General features: G+C 45.0%; 1 protein-coding gene across 1 annotated transcript; it reads right to left on the minus strand.

Annotated features, from left to right (window-relative positions):
* Nucleotides 1-8,893: 8,893 nt before the first annotated feature.
* SLC60A2 (solute carrier family 60 member 2) lies at nt 8,894-24,543 on the minus strand. The gene is made up of 4 exons (XM_083176895.1): nt 24,042-24,543; nt 20,577-20,745; nt 12,383-12,499; nt 8,894-10,909 (listed from the first exon to the last, which is right to left on the minus strand). Exons 1-4 carry the CDS (start codon nt 24,312-24,314, stop codon nt 9,738-9,740), a joined length of 1,731 nt encoding a protein of 576 aa, XP_083033021.1. The 5' UTR covers nt 24,315-24,543; the 3' UTR covers nt 8,894-9,737.
* Between the last annotated feature and the right edge of the window lie 212 nt (nt 24,544-24,755).

Consider the following 24,755-nt stretch of genomic DNA (forward strand, 5'->3'; position numbering starts at 1 on the left):
GATCGCATCGCATCGGATTCGGTACTCGATGATGTACGATGGCATACGATGCTATCCGATTTCATTTTAAATCGGATCGCATGCGGTGACGCGATCAACCCCGATTTTTACATTGGAATCAATGTTAAATGGTCCCTGAGACCCGATTTTATATTGATTTCAATTTAATAACCCCGCAAACCCACGATTTGTATAGGAAACCCCCCCTGATGGTTTAAAATGCGCCTCCATTGTTAACGCCACCCCAGTATTGACGTCAACCCTAAGCGTGGCGGTACGCGTCCTCCGACTTTTTCATACCCCCACTATCCACGTCGGCGTGGAGTTGACAATAGAATAGTGTGGCGAGCGCAGCGAGCCACCGAGCCCGAAGCGTGGCGAGCGCAGCGAGCCCCGCGAGGGGACGCGGATACCTGTGAAGCCCGCGAGGGGACACGGATACCTGTGAAGTATCCGCGTCCGCTCGCCACACTATTCTATTCTCAACTCCACGCCGACGTGGATAGTGGGGGTATGAAAAAGTCGGAGGACGCGTACCGCTGCGCTCGCCACGCTTCGGGTTGACGTCAATACTGGGGTGGCGTTAACAATGGAGGCGCATTTTAAACCATCAGGGGGGGGTTTCCTATATATCCTATGGGCCAACCATAAAAGCGGGAACGAAATCGGATCGCATCGCATCGTTCAATATCGTGTATGTGCATTTGTGGTATCCGATGCGATGCGATCCGATTTTTATACGGAGAATAGCATGGTGCGCAATTAACGTAGCGGGCGCCCAGATAGGAAACAAGTACCCAGTATTCTGTAACCTTCTGATTGGGGGCGGGGATATCCTCCTGGATTCAGAAGGATACTTAATACTGGAAAAAATTGTGATAATTAAGTCTTTACCATTTCTTTTTGTGTACAATGTACACCACACATTCTCCAGGATTGATTAAATCCTGCAGGCTGAATGAATGACCCGTATACTGCCATAAGCAGCCTTCCACCACATCCTCATTTCTCATAATGCACAAGTCTCTGCTACAGGTAAAGAAGGCGACACATTTAAAGTTTAGCAATAGTAATAGTTAATCAAATATGGATATTTAAAAAAAATCTCACAATTTTTTTTTTTTTTTTTTTTTAACAGTACACACCTTAAAATGACAAATTAAATATGATTAAATATAAAAATATAAACAATGATTAAAGATATAGGAGGGTAAACAACAGAATTCAATTTTAGATATAAACTGAATATGGGTTGCTGAAATGCCCAAAGTCAGGCCTGGGGGCCAATTGCGGCCCTTGCTGTCATTTCAAGCGGCCCGCAGCCTCCAGCTGGAAGCAGGCAGAGCATCAGATGTGGGAAGCACAGCACAGGACACTAAAAGGTGGGGCCCCGGCGAGCGCGCCTTTACCTTGCTGTCTGCTGCAATGAGGAGGTGCCAGCTGCTACAGCCAGATGTGTTTGGTGTCCTACCCCTGCTGCTGCAATCGTATATCACCCTACTCCACAATCACAGTGACAGCAGTGTTTGGGGAGGGGGGCAGCAAGGAGCAGAGTGGAGGAGGGCAGCAGTGGGAGCCCAAGCATCTCCTGTCCTTGCAGTGCCTGCTTTGCCTCTCCTTCCTCTGACTCACACAAGGGGCTGTAAAACATAGAGAAGGGAGGGGGCAGAGTGGTGGACATACAGTGAAAGAGGGTCAGGCTATGAATGGAGGCAGTGATGGCCATTTAGAGAAGGGGGAGCAGGGGCAGGCTGGGGGACATACAGTGAATGGGGGCAGAGTGGGGTACATAGTGAATGGGGGTCATACAGTGAATGGGAGTCAAACAGTGAAGGAGGGTCAGGCTTGGGGACAGACAATGAATGGAGGCACTGATGGACATTAAGAGAAGGGGGGGCAGGCTGGGGGACAGAGTGAATGGGTGCAGAGTGGGGAACATACAGTGGAGGAGCAGGCTGGGGGACCATTCTGATGTGATTAATGATTCAAAGAATGTCGGGCTGAATGGTCGGCCCCCACACATTTACAATTCACCCCTCGTCACAAAAAGTTTGGAACCCCTGCCCTAAGTAGATAATATACATAATTTGTGAACAGGAGGGGGTCACTGACTTGATCTATATAAATGGATGTATGTGTGTGTGTCCCAGCATAACTCTGGAATGCATGGAGCAATTTACACCAAACGTGGTACACATATAAACTTACAATCTGGGGGGGGAGAGGGGATATTGAGAGGGTGAGACACCCTTAGCACCTCCGTGGGGGTCCTGGGGGCCCGGACACTAAAAGTGGGTCAGGGATGCAAGGTATGTTAGAGTTTCATAACATAAAGGGGGTAGAGGACATGGGATTTAAGGAAAAAAAAACCTGTGGTCAGATTCGGGAGCCCACCACAAACAGGTGTAAGCCGGTCACACCATGGGCATGGCAAGCAGTTCAGCTTAAAACAAAAGAAGGATAAAGTTCAAGTAATGGTAATTGCACAACCAAACCCGAGCAATGCCATACCTCAGTAAGTATTTTAATATAGGACAAAATATCTTAATGCAAATCAGAAAAATGGGAACTGGTGTTTGGGTGTTTTAGGCAGCATTTACCTTTTTTGAGACCAACAAATATGCCATTTAGAGCAGCACAAGAATTCAATGGCAAAACTTCTTCTTGCAATAAGTCAGACTGATACAGGTTATGTAATCCATCACTTGATCCACTGTAGAATCCTTTAAAAATAGACTAAATACGTACTTATTTACTCAAGCATTTCACTGACATTTACTATTAAGTTTTGTATTTTGAGCTGTAAAGACAATGGTAAAGCACTTTGTGTCTGTTGGGAGAAAAGTGTTATATAAATATCATTATTATTATTATTGATATTCTGCTGAAGTTGGTGAGCACTGATGTGTTTAAATCTTTGATCCACCTTAATGAACATTTTATCAAATATCTGACTATTCATTAATGGGGCTGGGCTGATTCTACCTAATCCACTACACAATTTAGGTGTACTGTTTAACATGAACACATTCTCATGCTTTTTATATTACATCAATTTTTTTTTTTTTATATATTATATTTTTTGAATGTGTAGCTTTGCTTAAAAAAAAAAAATTCTGACAATTGGTGTAAAACCATAATTAACTATTCCAAGTGTTGTCATCACCTTATTTTACCAAACTCTGCTGCATTTATCTTTGGTAAACACCATGGGGACCCTCCATCTTGGAGTTTCTTATCTTATGTATTCCATTCAGAGGATCTTCATGACTTTGTAAGCTTCCTTTGGGTCTAGTACTTTAATGACATCTTGGAATGATGAAACTAGTGTACATTGATGACATCGTCGACCACTGGAATTAGTGTATTATATTTATTAGTATATACTACAGTGGTTATGAGTGGCCAAGTTCTCTCATTTCGGAAAGAATAACATGATCAGTACTCTTAAGGTGCGCACACACGGGGGGAGATATATTGCTCAGCAGAGATGGTCGCTGATGAAAGGGAACTTCTGCCGGGGGAGCCGCAGAGGTAATCAGCTGGTCGCAGGAGCAAGCTCCTGCGACCAGCGATTATAATGGGGATGAAAACGGGAGCACGCACCCGGCGACACACTGCCATCACTGGTAATATAGCGATTTCAGCCCCTATCGCAGCCGTGTGTACACGGCTATACCTTCACCAAGCTATTAAGGATCTGGACAGCTGCTTGAAATTCCACTGCACAACATATATTGGACTACTCTTATAGTCCTAAATACATATTTTTCTACATTAGAGACACTTAAATAGGTATCTAACAACTCATCTTTGCCATTGGCTGTAGGTCTTGACTCCCATTTACCTTCCTGCTCACTTCCTCTGTGGGAGTGTCAGCTGTGCTGCTTTATCCTGCCAGTGGTGTGCATCTTAATCGGTCCTCATCACAGTCTCCGCTCAGGGACACGGAAACTGGATCCCCCTGCAGATTCCTGGTTCTAGCTCAGCAGTACTGCATCTAGGTGAGCTACCCAAATTATGACTGAACGACAGGTTGGAGACCACTGCTATAATGGATATTTTTCTCTGTATTGGTATTTTGCTAATCACCTCACAAACTCCACTGATTGTTTAAAGTGTGGCCAGCATGTTTTCCAATACATGTGGTACAGGCCTGCCAATGAACAATTTAGGTGGCAGGTGCAGTTTCATAATTGCACTCACTTATTAAATGATGCTAATTTATTGCTAGACAATGCCTGGTGTCTTTAGCCCATCACTCCGTGTCACCAACAGTAGTAAGCATATATTACAGATTTAGCAATGACAAGGAAATGCATCTTGCCGTGTTGGATCAGGAGTGTTCCACAACATTGAGACTCTTTCTCTCTATGCTTATCTTTGTATTTCTTATGCTATGTGTGAACTCCTCATTGCATAAAACTTCCTCAGTAAGCATATACATTGTTGCTTTAAGTGTGCCACAAGATTTGAGATGAGACCATTACCACTGGGTTATATAGGAATCCCTCGAGTACACCTGGGACTTCTATTTGACTCTGTCATTCTTTATATTTCATACCTTGGGACTGTATTTGTGTTTGTCCCATCTCTTTTCATGTATTTAATGTTTACTATACTACGTTATTATTATTTTATAATTAAGACTTTTTCTGTTTTGGCTGATGTATGTTCACATTAAAAAGTGTCTTTTTTAAAATAATAAAGTAGTGAAAATGGGATTGGCCAGAGTCTTGGAATCTTTCAGTATTTAAGCCATCCAAGAACTAGGATTAATGCATCCTAAAATTAAACTAATGTGACTTTACAAATTACAAGAAAAAAAAAATATATACCCATTAGAAAATCAAGGTCCATTCTAATTTTGAACATTTTTAACCTGCAATCTAGCAGCTATACGTGATATTTTTGAGCCATTAGAGAACCAATACAATGGTAAAAAGACTGGACTGTTGCGTTAATGTTGTGGCTTTTCTTAAAAACACACGATATTCAATCTTAAAAAGAAGTGACCAGACAGGCCACAATTTCCCTGTGCTTTTTCTACTGCACAGCTATCACAGTGGTGTTGGTGGAGATGTAAGTTTAAGCTACATATGTAAAATGTGTGGCACAGGCATCCCAATTATTATTATTTGTATTACTGTTTATTTACATAGCTCTAAAAGGATTCCTCTGTGCCTAACAATATATAATTGAGCAAAACAAGAGGTACTTGTGTAGTATCACGGCTCCCACGATGGGCATCGTATAGGAAAAAAAATCGCATGCGATGTGATGCAATGCCATTTTTCACAGAAATCATTGAAATGTGTTAAAATCATGTTAAATGCACCCCAAAGGGCATTTGTTACTGTACCACCCCCACTATGAATGCGTCCTACGACATTTTCATACCCCCACTATCCACGTCGGCGTCGAGTTGAGAATAGAAAGTGTCGGAGAGCGCAGCGAGCCACCGAGCCCGAAGCGTGGCGAGCGCAGCGAGCCCCACGAGGGGACACTGATAGCTGTGAATCCCGCGAGGGGACACGGATACCTGTGAAGGTATCCGCGTCCGCTCGCCACACTTTCTATTCTCAACTCCACGCCGACGTGGATAGTGGGGGTATGAAAAGGTCGTAAGACGCGTACCGCCGCCCCTCGCGGGCTCGCTACGCTTCGGGTTGGCGTTGATAGTGGGGGTGGTACAGTGTGAAAAATGACATTTGGGGTGCACGTAACATGTTTGCTACTAATTTAAATGCATTTGTGATCAAAATCGCATGCCATCGCATCGCATGCGATGGCACACGATTTTTATAACAAATGCATATAAAACCCGGAAAAATCGCATCGCATGCCACTACATATGGCATGTGATGGCATGCAATGGGAGCCGTGAAGGTATACAAGTAGCAAACAAGAAAACAAACTACTTACAGTACAAGGAAATTTAGGACAAGTACATAATAAATAAAAGATAGATACATCAGGGGACAGGACACTGAAGATATTATTAGGGTGGCAGATACCTAGGGTAAGGTGATAAGGAATGGAGTAAAAAAAAAGAAATATATATATATATATATATATATATATATATATATATATAATTGCTGGCAGCGAATTAAACTACATCCCTTTACACATACAGAAACACAGAGGCAATCACACATACAGATGCATTCACAAGGTAGCAGACTAGGGTACTTGTGAGTTATCTGGGCGTCCGATTTTTTGATTGTATGCCTTAAGTTAAGGCATACAATCAGATGCGATGCGATACCGCATCGCATCGCATCGCATCGCATGCAACCATCGGATGCGATGACCCGATTTTTCCATAGGAATCAATGTTAAAATGGACCGAGTCCATTTTAACATGGAATTCAATGGGAAAAAGGGGTCCTTTTCATACCCCTACTATCCAAGTGGGCATGGAGTTGGATATAAACCTGTGGCGAGCGCAGCGAGCCACCGAGCCCGAAGCGTGGCGAGCGAAGCGAGCCCCGCGAGGGGACGGTATTCCGTGTCCCCTCGCCACGCTTCGGGCTCGGTGGCTCGCTACGCTCGCCACAGGTTTATATCCAACTCCATGCCCACTTGGATAGTAGGGGTATGAAAAGGACCCCTTTTTCCCATTGAATTCCATGTTAAAATGGACTCAGTCCATTTTAACATTGATTCCTATGGAAAAATCGGGTCATCGCATCGCATCGCATCCGATGGTCGCATGCGATGCGATGTGATGTCCCGATCCGACCCGATTTAAAAATCGGACGCCCGGATAACTCACAAGTACCCAGACTAGCTTTCAAAGCTTTTGCTTTGAGCGGGCTTTGCTAGAGATAGGTAGATAGATACACACACACACAGTGTAATATATGTATACTAGGTGAATCATCGCGCCCAACGGGTGCTCTTCACACCGTCGTAAGGGGCTCCACCCCCTTAACCTGTGAACGCCTTTGAGTGAAATATGTTGACTATTATATGGAGGATTGCCTGCTGTGGGAGCTTGGGTGGTGTGGGTACTGAGGGTGAGGGATGTGCAGGTGCGATGTTGCCGTGGTTGGGTGCAGGGGTATTGGAGGTTGAGGCGGTCCAAGTTGAGGGGTGTAGTGTGTGGGTGCATTAGTACCACGGGAGGAGAAGTGGCAGGTGTGGGGTTGGGTGTTTAGTGGTGCTGTGTGTGTGGGAGGGTGGGGTGCGGGTGTGCCGCAGGTGGTGGAGTTGTAGGTGCCGCATGTGGGTGTGGGATGGTGGGTACGGACGGTGTTGGAGGGGTGGGCGCAGGGTTTGGGCATGTTGTGGATGTGGGAGAGGCCACTGTGACATGGATGGGGGAGAGGTGTACTGTAGGTGGGGGAGGGGCGGTTGTGGTGTTAGTGGATGCAGGGCTGCACACATCACAATGGGCATTACATATTATAAAACACACCGTAATGCACATTACATATTAAGCCACACACCGTTATGAACATGACATATTATGTATGCCACAACTGCTGCTTACGTACAGGTTCATAGCCAGGAATTACATACTTGTTGTCAGGATTTTTTGTTGAATGGCGGTGGTTACATGATTGTTGCTAGGGGTTACATGCACCTTGCCTGGGGTTTAATGGTGATTGGCAGTGTTTTGATGCTTGTTGGCACGGGCAGGGGGGGGGATATATATTTGTTGTCATGGGGAATGTAGCTGCATACACACATGTACATGGCTATGTATGCTCCCACATGTAACAATGTGCCTCCCCCCACCACCATCCTTATGTGGGCCCCTAGGTGTGAGCAGCGGCAGCAGGGGTGATGTATGTGAGTAAGCGGCAAGGTGACACACAAAGAGCAATTGGGGTGTAGCTGGATGGGTGACAGACACCTGGCAGAGTGGCTATGCGGGACCTAGGACAGGTTCGGGCTCTCCCCTTGCGTAGCTGCAGGGCTCTGCTGCGTATGGGGCAGAGGCTGACCTGGAAAGGTTTTGTGTGCAGTGTTCCCCATAGCAGGAGGTGCAGAGGCGGCAGCGGGAGGATAGCACTGAGCACATTACCTAGAAGTGAAGGTCCATGTAACACGCTGCACAGCATTGCCCCCGGATGACTCTGGCGGTAGCTCCGCTCCCTTCCTCTGAGCAGTGTACACCTGCAGCTGCTTCGTATTGGCAGTCAGCACACTGAGCAGACTCACAGCCACCGCTGCTGTCATATTGCCGTAGTTGGGGCGCAGCGGGGGGCTGTGCGTGCTATTGTGCTAAATTGCAGGTGACGACACTATGACGGGTACCCTGTCATGCTGAACTGGTGCTGAGTGAGCTGGACGCAGCGGGGAGAGGTGAGAGGACAGTCCTTATGCAAAGCGGGGGAGGCTCCCCCAATCAAAGACCCCCACATAAGGCCCTATGTACTTTCTATACAGCTGCTGTGCGTAGATCTGTGTGTATAACGCTGGGCGAGATTTGTGTGTGTAACGCTGAACGGAGCTTCACCCTGACTCCGCCCAGCATTATACACACACAGATTGATTGACAGTTCTGGCTAAATATATAAGAGAGATATATATATATATATATATATATAGATATATATATATATATATATATATATATATATATAGATATATATAGATATATATATATAGAGATATATATAGAGATATATATATATATATATATATATATATATAGAGATAGATATATATATATATATATATATATATATATATATATATATATATATATATATATAAAAATAAAATTTGTTTTTTAGAGAGAGGACCCTGCTCACGAGACCTTATTATTTGCATTACATAAATATATATACATAATCCCGAGTATTATAAAAGAATGTGAACCATAAATACAATTATAAATATTCCTACATATATAAAATAATGACATTATTCAATGTATGTTCAAATGTCAATTTTATAAACACAAGAAAACAAAAGTAAAACAGCTCACACATCAGTCACATCTTGTCGAGATCTATCTCAACTAGTTTAGGGGCTTCTTGACTGTCCCAACACTACAGTCTCAACTCAACAGACACAGAATTTAGGAGATATCTGTGAGATTGATACATTATATAAACATTCATAGGAGCTCAAATCATATTTGATAACTGCAATGAAATCCATAAACAATTATAGACATCAAACTGACAATGAGAAACTAGGGTTACAATGTGGCAACATCATGTGTACCATCCATTTTAACTGCAATTAAATCAAACATTCTGTCCCTGCAAGGACAAGACCTTAATTTTCTGAACTATAGCCTTGTATAACAGTTAAAACACAATAATACTACATGTAGAATCTGCATAAAGAAATCTAAAGCACACCACCTTGTACATTTTCTTTTAAATTAAACAATTGGAGTGAAGCATGAAAAAATGTTTTGGGGTTTATATTTTTTTGCAACTATAAAAAATTACAAATCATCTCAAACTGACCAGTTCTCCTTAATATTAAGCTTTACAAAATTGTATTTGATTTATAATGTACAGCCTTCAAAGTTTCTCATATTTAAAACATTATTATTCCAGTTATTTCAGAATTTGGTTATATGTATAGGAACGGTTTGCTGGATAAAACCAGATTTAGGTGACTGTTCTACCCAATTAAATTATTCCAAATACATATTTCACCATTAATGCCAGTATCAAATTAACTGTTGTAATTTACCACAGCTAATGGACTTAGCCAGGGCTATAGCCTGTACACTATCAAACAAATACGGTATTACATTACTAATCATTTTTTTCTCTGTTCAAATTGAGAAGAAGTTTTGAAGGCGATTGGGTAGCCATCTGCTCACCCACTGTCCCGTTTTCTGCAAGTGGTTGGCTGTTGATGCCGGAAGTAGAAGTCATCTCTGATGCATCCACCAGCATCATGCTGTTACAGTGCTTACTCTGATCATTCATTTCAATAGCTTCAAAATCTACTTCATTCCAATGCCGCCCATCATCCTCTTCCTCCTCTTCTATACCAGAACTTGAAAGTAAAGCTCTTCGGTCTTCGCTTTCAACTCTTTCCCACCGTGTCTTGTCTTTTGGGCAGGTGGCTAATTTGTACATAACAGGGAACAGGACTGCAGTGAATGCAGATGATGCCAGGATACCGTACATAAGTACTGGGAGCGGGTAAAACAGTCCCTGAAGGTAACCCACAGATGCAGGAATAGCCATTTCCCCAAGTGCTGCCCCAATCACAAATAAGGATACAGACTTCCCTCCTAAGGTTGTGTATTGCTGTGCCCAGGAAAATCCACTGGGAAACGTTGTAGCCATTGAAGCGCCATAGAGTGCACTTCCTACCCAAAGCACAATACGATTTTTATAAAACAGTAGTAAATATAAAGATGACACAGTGCAGCCAATCATGCTAAGAAGCAGCATGGTGCCAGGATACAAACAGGTTGCAAAACAGATGGCCATACCCCGAAGTGCAGCAAATAATCCCCAAAATATAGAGTTCAGACCAGCTGCCTCATTGTCGTCCAGCTCTGCAATAGTGGTGGCATAGGTAAATATGTATGAGCCATAGGCAACTTCTGCCCCAACATAGAAGAAGAAAAATAGGAAAAGCAGAAATATAAGTGCATTGTGATATCTGGCGGGCTGAACTTTATCTTCTGAACTCTTGGTATCTGATTGTTGTGCTGGATTTTTACCATACAAGATAAATAAAAATAACGAGACTAGCAAAATATATGTTGCGATAACAATATAGGACAGCATTGACTTTTTTATTCCAAGAGGGAGATCTAGTGGACCATGAAAAGTTTGAGGCAGAATCTCTGGGATTATTTTTGCCAAGATTGGAGCTAGAACAGCCCCCAGAGCAAAACTGAAGTGCAGAGCTTGTACATGTGGTCCTGCCTCATCTCCCCATGTGTTCAGAATGACCACGTTGCCTCCTGATGTATAGGATGAAACATAGAATTACAAACATGATATCAACTAAAGGTCACTAATAAACATGTAAAGTTAACAGAGAATAACATTATTTAATCATTTCATATTCAGATTATGTAAACACTAGAGGCTCAGGAGCAAAATTTTATATGAAAAGAGGAACTATTAAACTCCCATGAAGCCATTATTCAACTACAGTACCCAAAGATATGGAATCTATAGAAAAAACATAGCAGGAGGCAATTACTTTGGGGGACAAACTAATAATCATGATAAATGTCAGTGCATCAATGCCCCATAAACCAATGCTTCAAGAATATTTTATCATGTTTGGATGTACTTAATTAGCATTGATGTGGTGCTGTGTACATTACTGCTTAATGCAGTTTATTCAGAACTGCTCATTGGGCTGTGAATTTGCAGGCGGAGCAACAATCAAACAACTGCACATGCGCACGGCTCACAGTGCGCACACGCGAGGCCATCCAGCATCTTTTATAATTGCTTGCCATATGCAAGTTGTTTGACAGGAAGCTGACTGGTGGTAATCAGGCGTTTTCTGGGAGTGTCAGGGAAAATACAGGCATGCTAGGCTTTCTTAGAGGAAGGCTTGTGATGTCAGCACGAACCCTGATCAGTCTGTTTCTATCGCACCGTATGAGTAAGTTCTGGGTTACGCACAGACTGCTCCCACTGGGAAAATAATTCCAAGGTGATTGAGTTGCAAATGGATTTGCAGCTAATCGCAGACCTGTGATATTTTTCCAGGCCATTTGCAGACTTGCAATGAGCATCCACTCACATTATTTGTGATAATAAATAAGTAAATCATTTAAATGCACTCTATCTCTTCAACAAGGAAACTAACAGTGAGTCAGCTATAAGTCTAGTCCAGCAGTTCTCAAACTGTGGGTCCTGACCCCAAAGTGGGTCCCGACCTTCTCAGCGAGGGGTCGCGACTCCATGCTGCTGACCATCAGACAGATGACTTTTCTAATCTCAGTCAGTGATTCAAGGAGTCTGAACAACCTGTTGAATTGTCTGTTATTTTAGGCTCCTACCATCACTCTGTGCCTCCACAATGCTGCCATGTATGTGCTGTCTGCTGGCTACACATGTGATGGCCTTCTGCATCAACTTGCTGGGGTCCCGTAATTATTTTTATTGTCGGATGGGGTCCCAGAGCAAAATAGTTTAAAGGACCCCTGGTCTAGTCTATAGTTAGAACGTCTCTGGCTACAATGTGAACATTGTGCTTTCAGTCTGATACTTGTAGTGTTAGCACTACAATGATGTCAACATTGTAATCGTAAAATATTGCTACTCAAAATTAATGTCTGCTACTGGCATCTACTACTTTAGCAACTGCTTTGGTCTTAAAAATCAAAACCTCAGACAAAGCGCAAATAACACAAACTATTTAGCAGTTGAGAATAATATTTTTAAACAGAACTTATATGAAGCAGAGCACTTACCTGTGTCCAGAAATCCCATAGATGTGCCCACAAGACACATTACTCCAGTTACAAGTATGGCCTTCTTACACCATGGTAAAACAAATAGGCCTGCACAAGTCAACAGCATTGATATTCCTGATAAAACAAAATAGAAGAAAAAAAAAACAATAACATTTTCTGTGAGTTGCAGTCATGCCTCTTTATATGGTTTATAAACTGTATAAAAGCCACATTTATACAGTTTTAAGAATGCCATGCTGTTCATACAATCCACTAGTTCAGTAATCAAGTAGATTAAATCCATTTGGAAAGTGGACAGCAAAACAGGCTATGCCTGCACTACAAATTATGAGGCAAGAGACTAGGAATGAAGTCAAAGACTTTGTATTATTTAAAGCAATAGAATACCAGACTGTAAATTAGGTCCTCTGTACGGGACGGGCCAGATGTATCAATCTTTGAAAAGTGATAAACAACCAGCTCCTACCTGTCATTTTTCAAACCCAGACTGTACCACGGCGGTTAGGAGCCGATTGGCTGGCTGTTTATCACTCTTTGAAGAAACAAAAGGACCACCCTGGGGTAGTCCGAGGGCGCTGTATATGGGGTGGATGTCAAACAAAGCTGCTACTTAGAGGGACTGAGTAGGTCCCTAAAAAAAGAGAGAGCAATAACAGAGAAATAAAGTAGCGCTTACCAATGAGGAATATTCAAAAGTGAAAAAAATTTAATAAAAAATATGATATACACAATTCATATTAACATTTGAACAATAAAATGGTACCATATAATATGGGGGAAAAATAAAACATAAAACCTCTCAGGGCCCTCAATAAATGCCGATGTAGTTGAGTTAAAAGTGAAACAGGATCCGCTCCTATTTGTGCCGTCTAAATACAGTCCCGAATGGAACGGTGGAGTCCTTTTGGACTGGGGGTGTTAGGGGTTTTCCACTGGATTCAATAGTACACAAATAGATGAAGGTATAGTTACCACTGTGTATCCCTTTGGAGATTTGTATCCATATAGGACTGCTGTAGTAAGCTGTTTTCTCCGTTTGAAGGGAGGAGGCAGATGGATTTTCCTCCTAGGTAGGAATCACGATGGATGTGGAAAAAACAGGGTAGCAATGTCCCGGACAAATAAGTTTCCAAAAGTGGGGATTGAAGACGGCTGGTTGGATCCTGATGCATGCAGAGTAACAATGGCAGTGAGGGGCTGTGAGAGGGAGCAGCTTCCAACGCGTTTCACTGCCTCTAGGGGGCAGCTTTTTCAAGGATATATCCTTGAAAAAGCTGCCCCTAGAGGCAGTGAAACGCGTTGGAAGCTGCTCCCTCTCACAGCCCCTCACTGCCATTGTTACTCTGCATGCATCAGGATCCAACCAGCCGTCTTCAATCCCCACTTTTGGAAACTTATTTGTCCGGGACATTGCTACCCTGTTTTTTCCACATCCATCGTGATTCCTACCTAGGAGGAAAATCCATCTGCCTCCTCCCTTCAAACGGAGAAAACAGCTTACTACAGCAGTCCTATATGGATACAAATCTCCAAAGGGATACACAGTGGTAACTATACCTTCATCTATTTGTGTACTATTGAATCCAGTGGAAAACCCCTAACACCCCCAGTCCAAAAGGACTCCACCGTTCCATTCGGGACTGTATTTAGACGGCACAAATAGGAGCGGATCCTGTTTCACTTTTAACTCAACTACATCGGCATTTATTGAGGGCCCTGAGAGGTTTTATGTTTTATTTTTCCCCCATATTATATGGTACCATTTTATTGTTCAAATGTTAATATGAATTGTGTATATCATATTTTTTATTAAATTTTTTTCACTTTTGAATATTCCTCATTGGTAAGCGCTACTTTATTTCTCTATTATCACTCTTTGAAGCTTGCTACATCTGGCCCTAAATGAGGAAACAGACTCATTTGAGGTACAAGGACTGACTGCAGGGCTGCATCCTGTGTACACAGAATAAAGATCACAGCAGAAGATCCTAAAATATCCAAACGGATTGATAGGTACTGTAGCATGGAACACAGTACCAGGAAGGCAGACATGAGATCATATCGCCTAGCAACAATCTCCCCTACAGAAATCTGTTCTTTAACTATTGACACTTCAGGTGCTGTTAAATAATCTCTGACAATGGTAATTACAGATGGCCACAGAGGACGAGAAGCATGATTATCTTTCAATTTGGATATATATATATATATAGATATATATATATATAGATATATATATAGATATATAGATAGAGATATATATATATATAGATAGAGATATATATATATATAGAGAGAGAGAATTCATACCTTTTAAGAAGTATTGCCAAGTAGCTGGAACACACCTTGCTTCAGTGCAGTGTGTCAGCGCAGCTGAAAGTCATACACACACACACATGCAATTTGATAGGGGCCAACAATATTTCCCACCATGCCAATTAATTAGGTGCCGGAGGATGCTGTGACAGTTGAAATTCAAACTGTTAGTACACAGACATCAGATTCCATAATGACAGGGGCTATTCTACCTCATGGGGGTCCATGAAACCCACAGAGTGAGAATAGAACCTGTGGTGAGTGCAGAAAGCAGCGTGATGAGTGCAGTGAGCCTGCGACGGGAATCTAAAGGTGCCCATACACGGTACAATTATTGTATACAATATCTCATCTCATTGCATAGGTTTTGCAATGCAATGAAATGAGATATCTAGTACAAAAAGTAGGTGCAGCGCATACTTTTTGAGATGCGCAATGAGGTGTGATTGGAGATCACATCTCATCGCACCCAACAATTGTACCGTGTATGGGCACCTTTAGTGCTAGCCACCTGTCAGAGACCCGGCGGTCGGGATTCTCAAGTCAGAATCCCGACTGTCGGAGCTTCATACCACACCCAATTAATTATACTCTTCAATATGGATTATTGTCAGATTTCAAGGTAATTTTTGCCTTCTACACACTAACATTAATCCCTCTGCTAAATATTCATTGTGCAATAGGTAGGTGTGGAGAGCATCATCTCTGCCCGCTCTTCCCCCACACTATTGGTTAGCAGCATCAAATAGCATCATCTCTGCCCGCTCCTCCCCCACACTATTGGTTAGCAGCATCACGTAGCATCATCTCTGCCCGCTCCTCCCCCACACTATTGGTTAGCAGCATCACGTAGCATCATCTCTGCCCGCTCCTCACCCAAACTATTGGTTAGCAGCATCACGTAGCATGAGTCAGACAATTAGAACACGATTTACCATCATATTTCCTTCATGCTCACTTCCATGATAAAGTGTTACTTTATCAGATGTGTTACTTTATCCGAGGTCAAAGGGTACACACTAGATTTAAAAAGTCTTCCTGAAATTCTAATGCTGGCCACACCTCAGACCAACTTTCCTCCAACCATCCAACTAGTTGGTTGGATGGAATAAAAATCTGGTACTGGATGAGAGCAAATGTAATTTGTAATTCATTAATTAGTTTCCCAAATCTGAAAATGGACAACTGTCACTCAGACAATGTACTGTAGTTTGACCTTTTTGATTTAAACTATTTCACTGAATGTTTTTGTCCATTCTCCTGAGTTTGTGAGCAAATTGCTTATTGGCATTTGCCCCCATACAGTACCAGATTTTCAGTCCAACCAACCAACTAGTTGGATGGTTGGAGGAAAGTTGGTCTGATGTGTGACCAGCATTAGAGAGCAGACCAGCAGCATTGGATGCAATGCAATTGTGCATTTGAGGAACTAGACATATAGTGGACTATGCATATTCCTACTGATTACTTCCTTGCACTCCTATCTCCAAGATTTTTCGCTGCTCTCTAACCCTTGACATTCTCTCACCCTCCCTATCCTATCAGACTCTCCACTTCTCTACAAAATTTCAGACAGGCTCTCAAAACCCACTTCTTTACCAAACCGAGCCAAATCTCACCTTAACTCTGTTCCATGCTCACGTCTATCCCTTCTGCATCACCCTGTCTGTCTGCCCCTCTCATGTAAGCTCTCACGAGCAGGGCCCTCTCTCTCTTGATGGCATCAAATCATGCAGTTTTTGGCCACACTGATACTTATACCTCTGATGCAGTTATGTTTATGTACCATGTACTTGTCCTCTATTGTATTCAACTGTAGGTCAGGTACTTGTGTATTATAGCGGCACCCCGATGTTCATCGCGCAATGTTTTTATCGCATGCCATGCACCCGATGGCATGCGATGCAACGCGATTTTTGCCCCCTATGCGATGAAACATTGTATAAGCACCCTAAAGGGTGCTTTTAAGCACCCAAATTGGTGCTTACAATGTTAAATGCACCCCCACGCCACCCCCCCCCCCCACAATATAAACGTGAACCCGAAGCGTGGCGAGCGTAGCGAGCCCGCGAGGGGCGGCGGTACACGTCCTCCGACCTTTTCATACCCCCACTATCCACGTCGGCGGGGAGTTGAGAATAGAAAGTGTGACGAGCGCAGCGAGCCATCGAGCCCGAAGCGTGGCAAACGCAGCGTGCCCCGCGAGGGGACGCGGATACCTTCACAGGTATCCCCGTCCCTTCGCGGGCTTCACAGGTATCCGCGTCCACTCGCCGCGCTTCAGGCTCGGTGGCTCGCTGCGCTCGCCACACTTTCTATTCTCAATTCCACGCCGACGTGGATAGTGGGGGTATGGAAAGGTCGGAGGACGCGTACCGCCGCCGCTCACCACGCTTCGGGTTCACGTTTATAGTGGGGGGGGGGTGGCGTGGGGGTGCATTTAACATTGTAAGCACCCATTAGGGTGCTTATACAATTTTTTATCGCATCGCATTGTATGCCATATACAATCTCATACAATTTTAAAATTGTATGAGATTGTACAATATTGCGCAATATCGCATCGCATGCCTTTTGGTATGCAATGCGATGGGCGCCACTATAATACACAAGTACCGTAGGTCATTGTTTTTCTTATTCATTTATGTACTCTCTAATTAGGTGCTGCAGATTCCTTGTGGCGCCATATAAATAAAGAATAATAATAATAGGATCTATCGTACATTCAGGATTATGTATTTCCTATATGAGCTCCATCTAGAAGTCAGCCTGGCATTGCAGACATTAGGGCCAATTAATTTAACTGGAAATTGAATAGCGCCAGGAAGGAGAGTCCGCAGCTATTCAATTCAGTGCGCTGCTATGTCAGAAAATGCCAGTACTTGTGACCAGAACAGAGTGAAACAGCGTTTAGTCACATTCTCCTATTTAAGAAAAATAGGTATCTACTTAACCGCACAGGGGACGGAATTCAGACCAGTTCTCTAGGGTGCGCATGTCCACAACCTAGCGAACAGGTAAACACAACCCACCCGAATGAATCCCCTTTCTAACATGCAAAGGGATGTGTTCGCAAACACATCCCCTTTCAAGCAGCCAAACTAGAGAAAAATCATTCGATGGTCGCACGTCATTGAATGATTTTTCTGCCCTTCGGTAATAAATGTCAGTCTAGACAGACTTTTAGTCCAGCCGCTATCCACCAAATTTGGGGCGGACGCTGACATCATGTGACATCAGCAGACCACCCAGAGCAGGCATCGCCACACCTGCGTTCGTTCGTAGAGGATGGCCATAAAACGGTGGGCATCCCTGGTTACCGCCCCATGTCCTCCCTTACTGGAGCGAGCGGCTCAGCGAGTGTGAAACTCGCAGAAGCCATTGGCTCCCGGGGTTAGCACATGTGCATAATCGCACATGTGCAAACCCCAAGCATCGGGGACAGGGACGAATTTGGGCCCAAACTAACAGGTCTGAATGGGCCCCAATTTTCTTTTAAATAGGTTTCCAGGAGCGTTTCTCCCTAGTATGGATATGGACCCCAGATACTAGGAAGAAACGCTCCTGGAAACCTATTTGAACAAACATAGCATGGTTAAGTAGATACCTAGTTTCCTTGGGGTACACCTTCGGTGACTAGAGGAAACTCATCTTTGGTATACTGCTTACCTTGCTGCTTAACGCATAACACATATTTTCACTAATTCTCTACACATTCTCCAACTTAAGTCCCCTGCTGCATTGCTCTTTGAGCTGCACTAGTTTTGTCGAATTTCTGCCCGCACCTTAGGAGGGATGCGAAAATAAATCCTTCGGAGAACCCATTATAAAAAGTAAAAAGCTTGCCACTTCTAGGCTACTACTAGAAGCAACCCAAGTGCATTCTGGGAGCAAGGAGGATACTTTTAATAACACAAAGCATATGTACTCCCTTGTATTAGCATTGATGGTTGTATTACACCTATTACCATCACATGTGCCGGCAGGACTGAAACATTCTGTATTTGAGTGTCAGAAGCCAGTTACATTATTTCCCATACTGCTCATTCATGTCTGTTTGCATGTTAAGGATCATGGGTCTTCAAACTGCGACCCTCCAGATGTTGTGAAACTACAAATCCCAGCATGCCTTGCTACAGTTTTAACACTCCCTTATAGCAAAACTGTGGCAAGGCATGCTGGGATTTGTAGTTTCACAGCATCTGGAGGGCCGCAGTTTGAAGACCCATGTTAAGGATGATGGTCACAAAATGGGGCCTGGTAAAGTGATAGAGAAGAAGGTGATAATGCACCAACCAAAAATTTGTGTTTGGAAAATGACAGTTAGGAGTTGATTGGCTGGTATGTTATCACCACATTATTAGGCTTTATACATCTGCCCCAACATGTTCTTTGTTGCATTGTAGTATGTATTCACCTTGTAATTTTACAATTTTCTATTTGTCCAGTTTTACCACACACATACATTTACTTATCCTACTACAGGTTGAGTATTCTGTATCCGAATATCTAAAAACCGAAATATTGCCAAAAAAAACATGTTTTTTCAGAGTATTTCGGGTTTTTTGTTTTTGTTGATGTCACCGGCAAACTCGCGCAATGCACCCCTGGGACTGCTGAAGACCACCGTGGACCATTGGAGCACGACCAGGGGACCAGGTAAGTATGTTAAAAAAAATATATATATATATATTGATAGTAACCTGATCCGTTGTACTGCATCTTCTTTGCCAATGCCTCGAGTGCCGCACCTCCACACTGAAGCTATTCACTATCATAGTGAGGGCACCGGGCGAAGTATTACCTTGTGAAGCGCTACGTCGCTGTTGTGTGTGCCGGACTCCTGCTCCATATATATATATATATATATATATATATATATATATATATATATACACACACATACACACATACACACATACACACAGAGTCTCGTTGCACCTTGATAAAAAGGCCAGACGGCCTTGAAACATTGGCTAAAACCCACAGTCTTTGGTGTTTTATTTACTTTGAGTGCCGCCGCCGGGAGTCTATACAAGCGGTTTATCCAACTGCTATACGGAAGGCACCTTGGTCTGCATGACTTATTGAGGGGTATTCAATGCCGCAGCGAGCGGCCGGAGAGGGGGTTAAACAGCGAGGATTGCTGAAAACCAGCGATCCTCGCTGTTTAACCCCCGCGCCGGCCGCTCGCTCTATTCAACGTTCTGGGGAAATCCTCGCCGTCACAGGATGGCGAGAATTCCCCAAAACAGCGAGACCCGCGGCTACTGCAGAAAACCCGCAGTTTTTAGCCGCGGGTCTCGCTGCTTCTGGAGCCGCCTCCGCCAATTCCCCCTCGCTCAAAAAACGGAGTGAGGGGGAATTGGCGGATGCGGAGGCTGTGTTGAATGCTGTCAGGGTGAGTGGTGACAGCGAGCAGGAAGCCCTGCTCGCTGTCACCACTCGCAAACAGCATTGAATACCTGCCATTGATGGATTTATCTCACACCAGTTGCTAACTGAGTGCTGCCTCGAGGACTTAGTTTTGCTATGTGGCCATGCTGAAACTGATGCAAGGCATGCTGGGATGTGTAGTTCAAAAACATCTGGAGGGCCGGTGTTGCCCAGCCCTGATTTAGACGATACTCAACCTGTACTACAAAAAGCTATAACATTCTCCAGATCCTTACAACTAGTTTAGCTTATAAGAAAGTATGGAAGTTGTGAGCGGTCTGTCACCCTGCACACATGCCTGCAGCAACCAAACAAAAAAAACAAAAACAAAAAAATGGTGTTCCTTGCAAACGGTTATACGTTAGTGAAGTGTGATGAAACAGGAATATTAAGGAAACAATAAGGCACATCATAAAAGCAAAAAATATTGGTTACGTACCCAAAAGAAGGAGCTGATTCATTCGCTCAAAAAGAACACCTGCCAAGACAGAGCCACCAAGGTATCCTAAGGAACGTCCCACGAAAATATAGGAAATGTTTCCAACAGTGCTGTCTACATTAGCAGCTAAATCATGGAAAGTCGGTCCTAATACAGAAATGGCCATTCCCTAAGAGACAAATAGGTATATATTATTAAAATACCCTATACTGCTAAATAAAAGGAAAGGTAAGAAAAATAGACCAAAATAGTGTCATGTACAATTAAAACTTTTATCACATGCCTTGTCATTGCAAACACTGAGATGTGGTCATATACAGATAGGGGACAGTGGTTAGGGTTAACTGGAAATCAGTCCTGGGCCCCAAAATCCCTGTAGGCAGCCACTTTATCACTTCCCCAGACTTTAAACATTTGCCCCCATGTTCATTGGTCGACACAAGGCGATGCTGTGCAGAAAATGCAGTGCATACAAACGTCTGACAACCTGCATGTAAAACATCACCTCACATATCTTGAGGGACATTTATCAAAAAGATCATTGAGTACTGTAGAGGTTCCCAAACGCAGTCCTCATGGCACCACAACGGTCTAGGTTTTAGGTATATCCATGGCTCAGCAAAGATGATTAAATCATACTGACTGAGTTACTAATTAAGTCACCTGTGGCCAAGCATGGATATACTTAATACCTGGGGCGAGATGTATCAAATGGAAAATGCGGTAAAACCCCGGTTTTACTGCATTTTCCAATGTATCAAAAATGATACCGCAGTGTAGGGTATCGCCACCTTTGGGCGATACCCTATAGAAGCCTATGGGCTTCTTTTCGCCGGCCGCCGACGCAAACCCGCCGCCCCCCCCCCCCCCTTTTCTGGCTTACCTTCCTGAAGGGTCCTCCTGGACCCCGGAAGGGAAGCCCTGCCTCCCCCTAGTGAAGCAGCATAGCTGTCCCCGGCGTGAGGGGAGAGCGTGGCGGCAGCAGGGCCGTTTCTAGACAATTTAGCTCCCAGGGCGAAAAAAAAAAAAATGCGCCCCCCCAATACATAACATAGCACAGAAGAAATTGAGCGCGCCGGAGGCGCGCGGCGAAATAGGGGTGTGGCTTAATTTAAAAGGGGTGAGGCTTAATATAAGGGCGTGGCCTAGCCAGAAAACAATTACCTTACATCACACTTTTGCGACCTGCGTGACCAGACATTGGTTACCGCAGGAGTTGTCATTGTCCTCCTGCACTTAAGTTGGCGGGCTGAAGGCCACACAGTGACATAAAAAACATAAAGGCCCACACAGTGACCTAGTACGCCTCACAGATCAAGGCCAAACAATGACAGGCTACTTAAATCATTATACACTATTTATCCATGATGCCAATTACACATGACGCCGCACACCGTGATGACAATTACACATTACGTCACACACTGTGATGCCAATTACACATTATGCCTCACACTGTGATGCCAATTACATATTACACCGTGATAAAAATTACACATTTTTGTTGCACACCGTGATGCCCATTACACCCCACACTGGGATGGCAATTACGCAATACTCCCCACACCGTAATGCCCATTACACATTATGCCCCACGAGCCGCTGCCGCACAACTGATGCCATTTACTAATATGCCCCCACAGTGCCAAATATGCCCCCACAGATATGTCCCCACATATATGCCCCCACAGTGCCAAATATGCCCCCACAGATATGTCCCCACAGATATGCCCCCACAGTGCCAAATATGCCCCCACAGTGCCACACATATGCCCCCACAGTGCCACACATATGCCCCCACAGTGCTGGATATGCCCCCCACAGCGCCACACATATATGCCCCCACAGTGACAGCTATTCCCTCAAAGGCCACACATATGCCCCCACAGCGCCACACATATATGCCCCCACAGAGACAGATATGCCCCAACAGTGCCAAATATGCCCCACAGTGCCACAGATATATGCCCCCACAGTGCCACAGATATATGCCCCCACAGTGCTGGATATGCCCCCCACAGCGCCACACATATATGCCCCCACAGTGACAGCTATTCCCACACAGTGCCACACATATGCCCCCACAGCGCCACACATATATGCCCCCAGTGACAGCTATGCCCCAACAGTGCCAAATATGCCCCACAGTGCCACAGATATATGCCCCCACAGTGCCAAATATGCCCCCACAGTGCCACAGATATATGCCCCCACAGGGCCAAATATGCCCCCACAGTGCCAAATATGCCCCCCACAGTGCCACAGATATATGCCCCCACAGTGCCAAATATGCCCCACAGTGCCACAGATATATGCCCCCACAGTGCCACAGATATATGCCCCCACAGTGCCAAATATGCCCCCCACAGTGCCACAGATATATGCCCCCACAGTGCCACAGATATATGCCCCCACAGTGCCAAATATGCCCCACAGTGCCAATATGCCCCACAGTGCCGGAAGCAGCATATACAGTAACTCACTGTGCCTCCCCCTGCTGCCATCGCCTCTGCTGCTGCCTCTTCTTCATCTTCCTTGGGGAGGGGAGCTCATCGCATGTCTCTCCTTCCCCTTCACTGAGCTGTCAGCCATTCATACATCGCGGGCTGTCTCCTGATTGGCTGACAGCCCAGTGACACAGTGAGAGAGGGGAAGGAGAGACGCACGATGCGCTCCCTCCCCTCCCCATGGAAATTAATCAGCGGCGCCGGTGGTGGACGGTGAGAGCTGAGAGGTGAGACGGAGAGGGGGAGGAAGGGAGGCAGCGCTGGGGGGAGCTGCTGCCGGGCGCCCCGGCTGTTTATTAGAGGCGGACAAGCCGTGCGGCGCCCCGGGCTGCTGCACGGCTTGTCCGCCTCTAGAAACGGCCCTGGGCGGCAGGGAGGTGACGGAGACCCCCCACACACCAGTGTACAGGTATCGCGGGGGGCCTCCGTCACCGCACCGCCAGCCGCATATGTTAGTACATATGCGGCAGCATCGCGGCGGCGATGTATTTTAATACATCCCGTCCTTAGACCGTTGGGGTGCCTTGAGGACCACATTTGGGAACCTCTGGCGTACTGCATACTTGCCTACCTGACCCTTTCCACGAGGGAGAAAATGCTCTGTCCCTGGACTTCCCTGGTAATGTATGATTGCCATCACCTGTAGTGAAACACCTTTCTTATCAATTACCTAGCTCCCCACAGGTGCTGGCAATCCTACATTACCAGGGAAGTCCAGGAACAGAGCATTTTCTCCCTCATGGAGAGGGTCAGGTAGTTAAGTATGATTAGTGTGTGTAGGCTACAAGAAAGAGAATGTTCACTGGATGATGTCAGCAGTCCATGAGATAGAGAGGTAGCTATGGGTGTGTAGTGTAAAATCATGAAGCGGAGTATAGCGCTATGGAGCATAAGCCCGGGCCAGTACAGAGTCACAGGTGTGCGCCGGGTGACAGGACAGGGGGCAGCTCCCGCTTACCAGCCCCAGGAAGGCAGCGCACATGACGCAGGTCATAAAGCATCGTAGTCCCCCGCACGGGCTCCCGCCGCCGGGCACCAGACGCACTTCGTCCGCCACTTCCCCGGTAAGGCTCCCATCCTCCTCCAGGCCGGCTCCCAGGATGCTGGGCGGCCGCTTCTCGTACAGCATGTCCTCCTCGTCCTCTTCCTCCTCCTCCCCGGCCTGCTCGTCCTCTGCCCGTGCAAATCGCACCCGTTTCTTCCTGACGCTGTCCGCCATGTCCCCGGCCATACACTGACACTCAGAGCCGCGGCCTCATCGCTGTCACTGTGCGGCCTCCTCTTCCCGGGAACAACCCGGATGCAGCAGCCTCAAGCAGGCGGTTAGAGCCGGGTGCACACGTGTGGGAGGAGCGGGGAGCGCCTGCCCCTCTCCCCGCCGCATCCCCGACAGGTCCCCACTCTCTCCGGCTCATCCACCGCGGTCTGTCAGCAGCAGCAGCCAGGTTCACGTGAGAACATGGGACCACCGGGATCGCATCAGTGAACTACTTCAGAGCATGTTGTGCAGAACATTTGCCACTTAGCTGACCTTTTTTCTTCCTCTTCTAAAAACCGCTCAGCGATGCAGTGTTATCAGTGCAGAACGTTGTATTTAAACTACATGATTATATTTGTAAAAAAATACAAATGAGACCATCGTGATTTCTGAATGTTTAAGTTTGCATGCATT

Source organism: Crinia signifera, chromosome 3, assembly GCF_055691185.1.
Source record: "Crinia signifera chromosome 3, ASM5569118v1, whole genome shotgun sequence".
Taxonomy (NCBI): domain Eukaryota; kingdom Metazoa; phylum Chordata; class Amphibia; order Anura; family Myobatrachidae; genus Crinia; species Crinia signifera.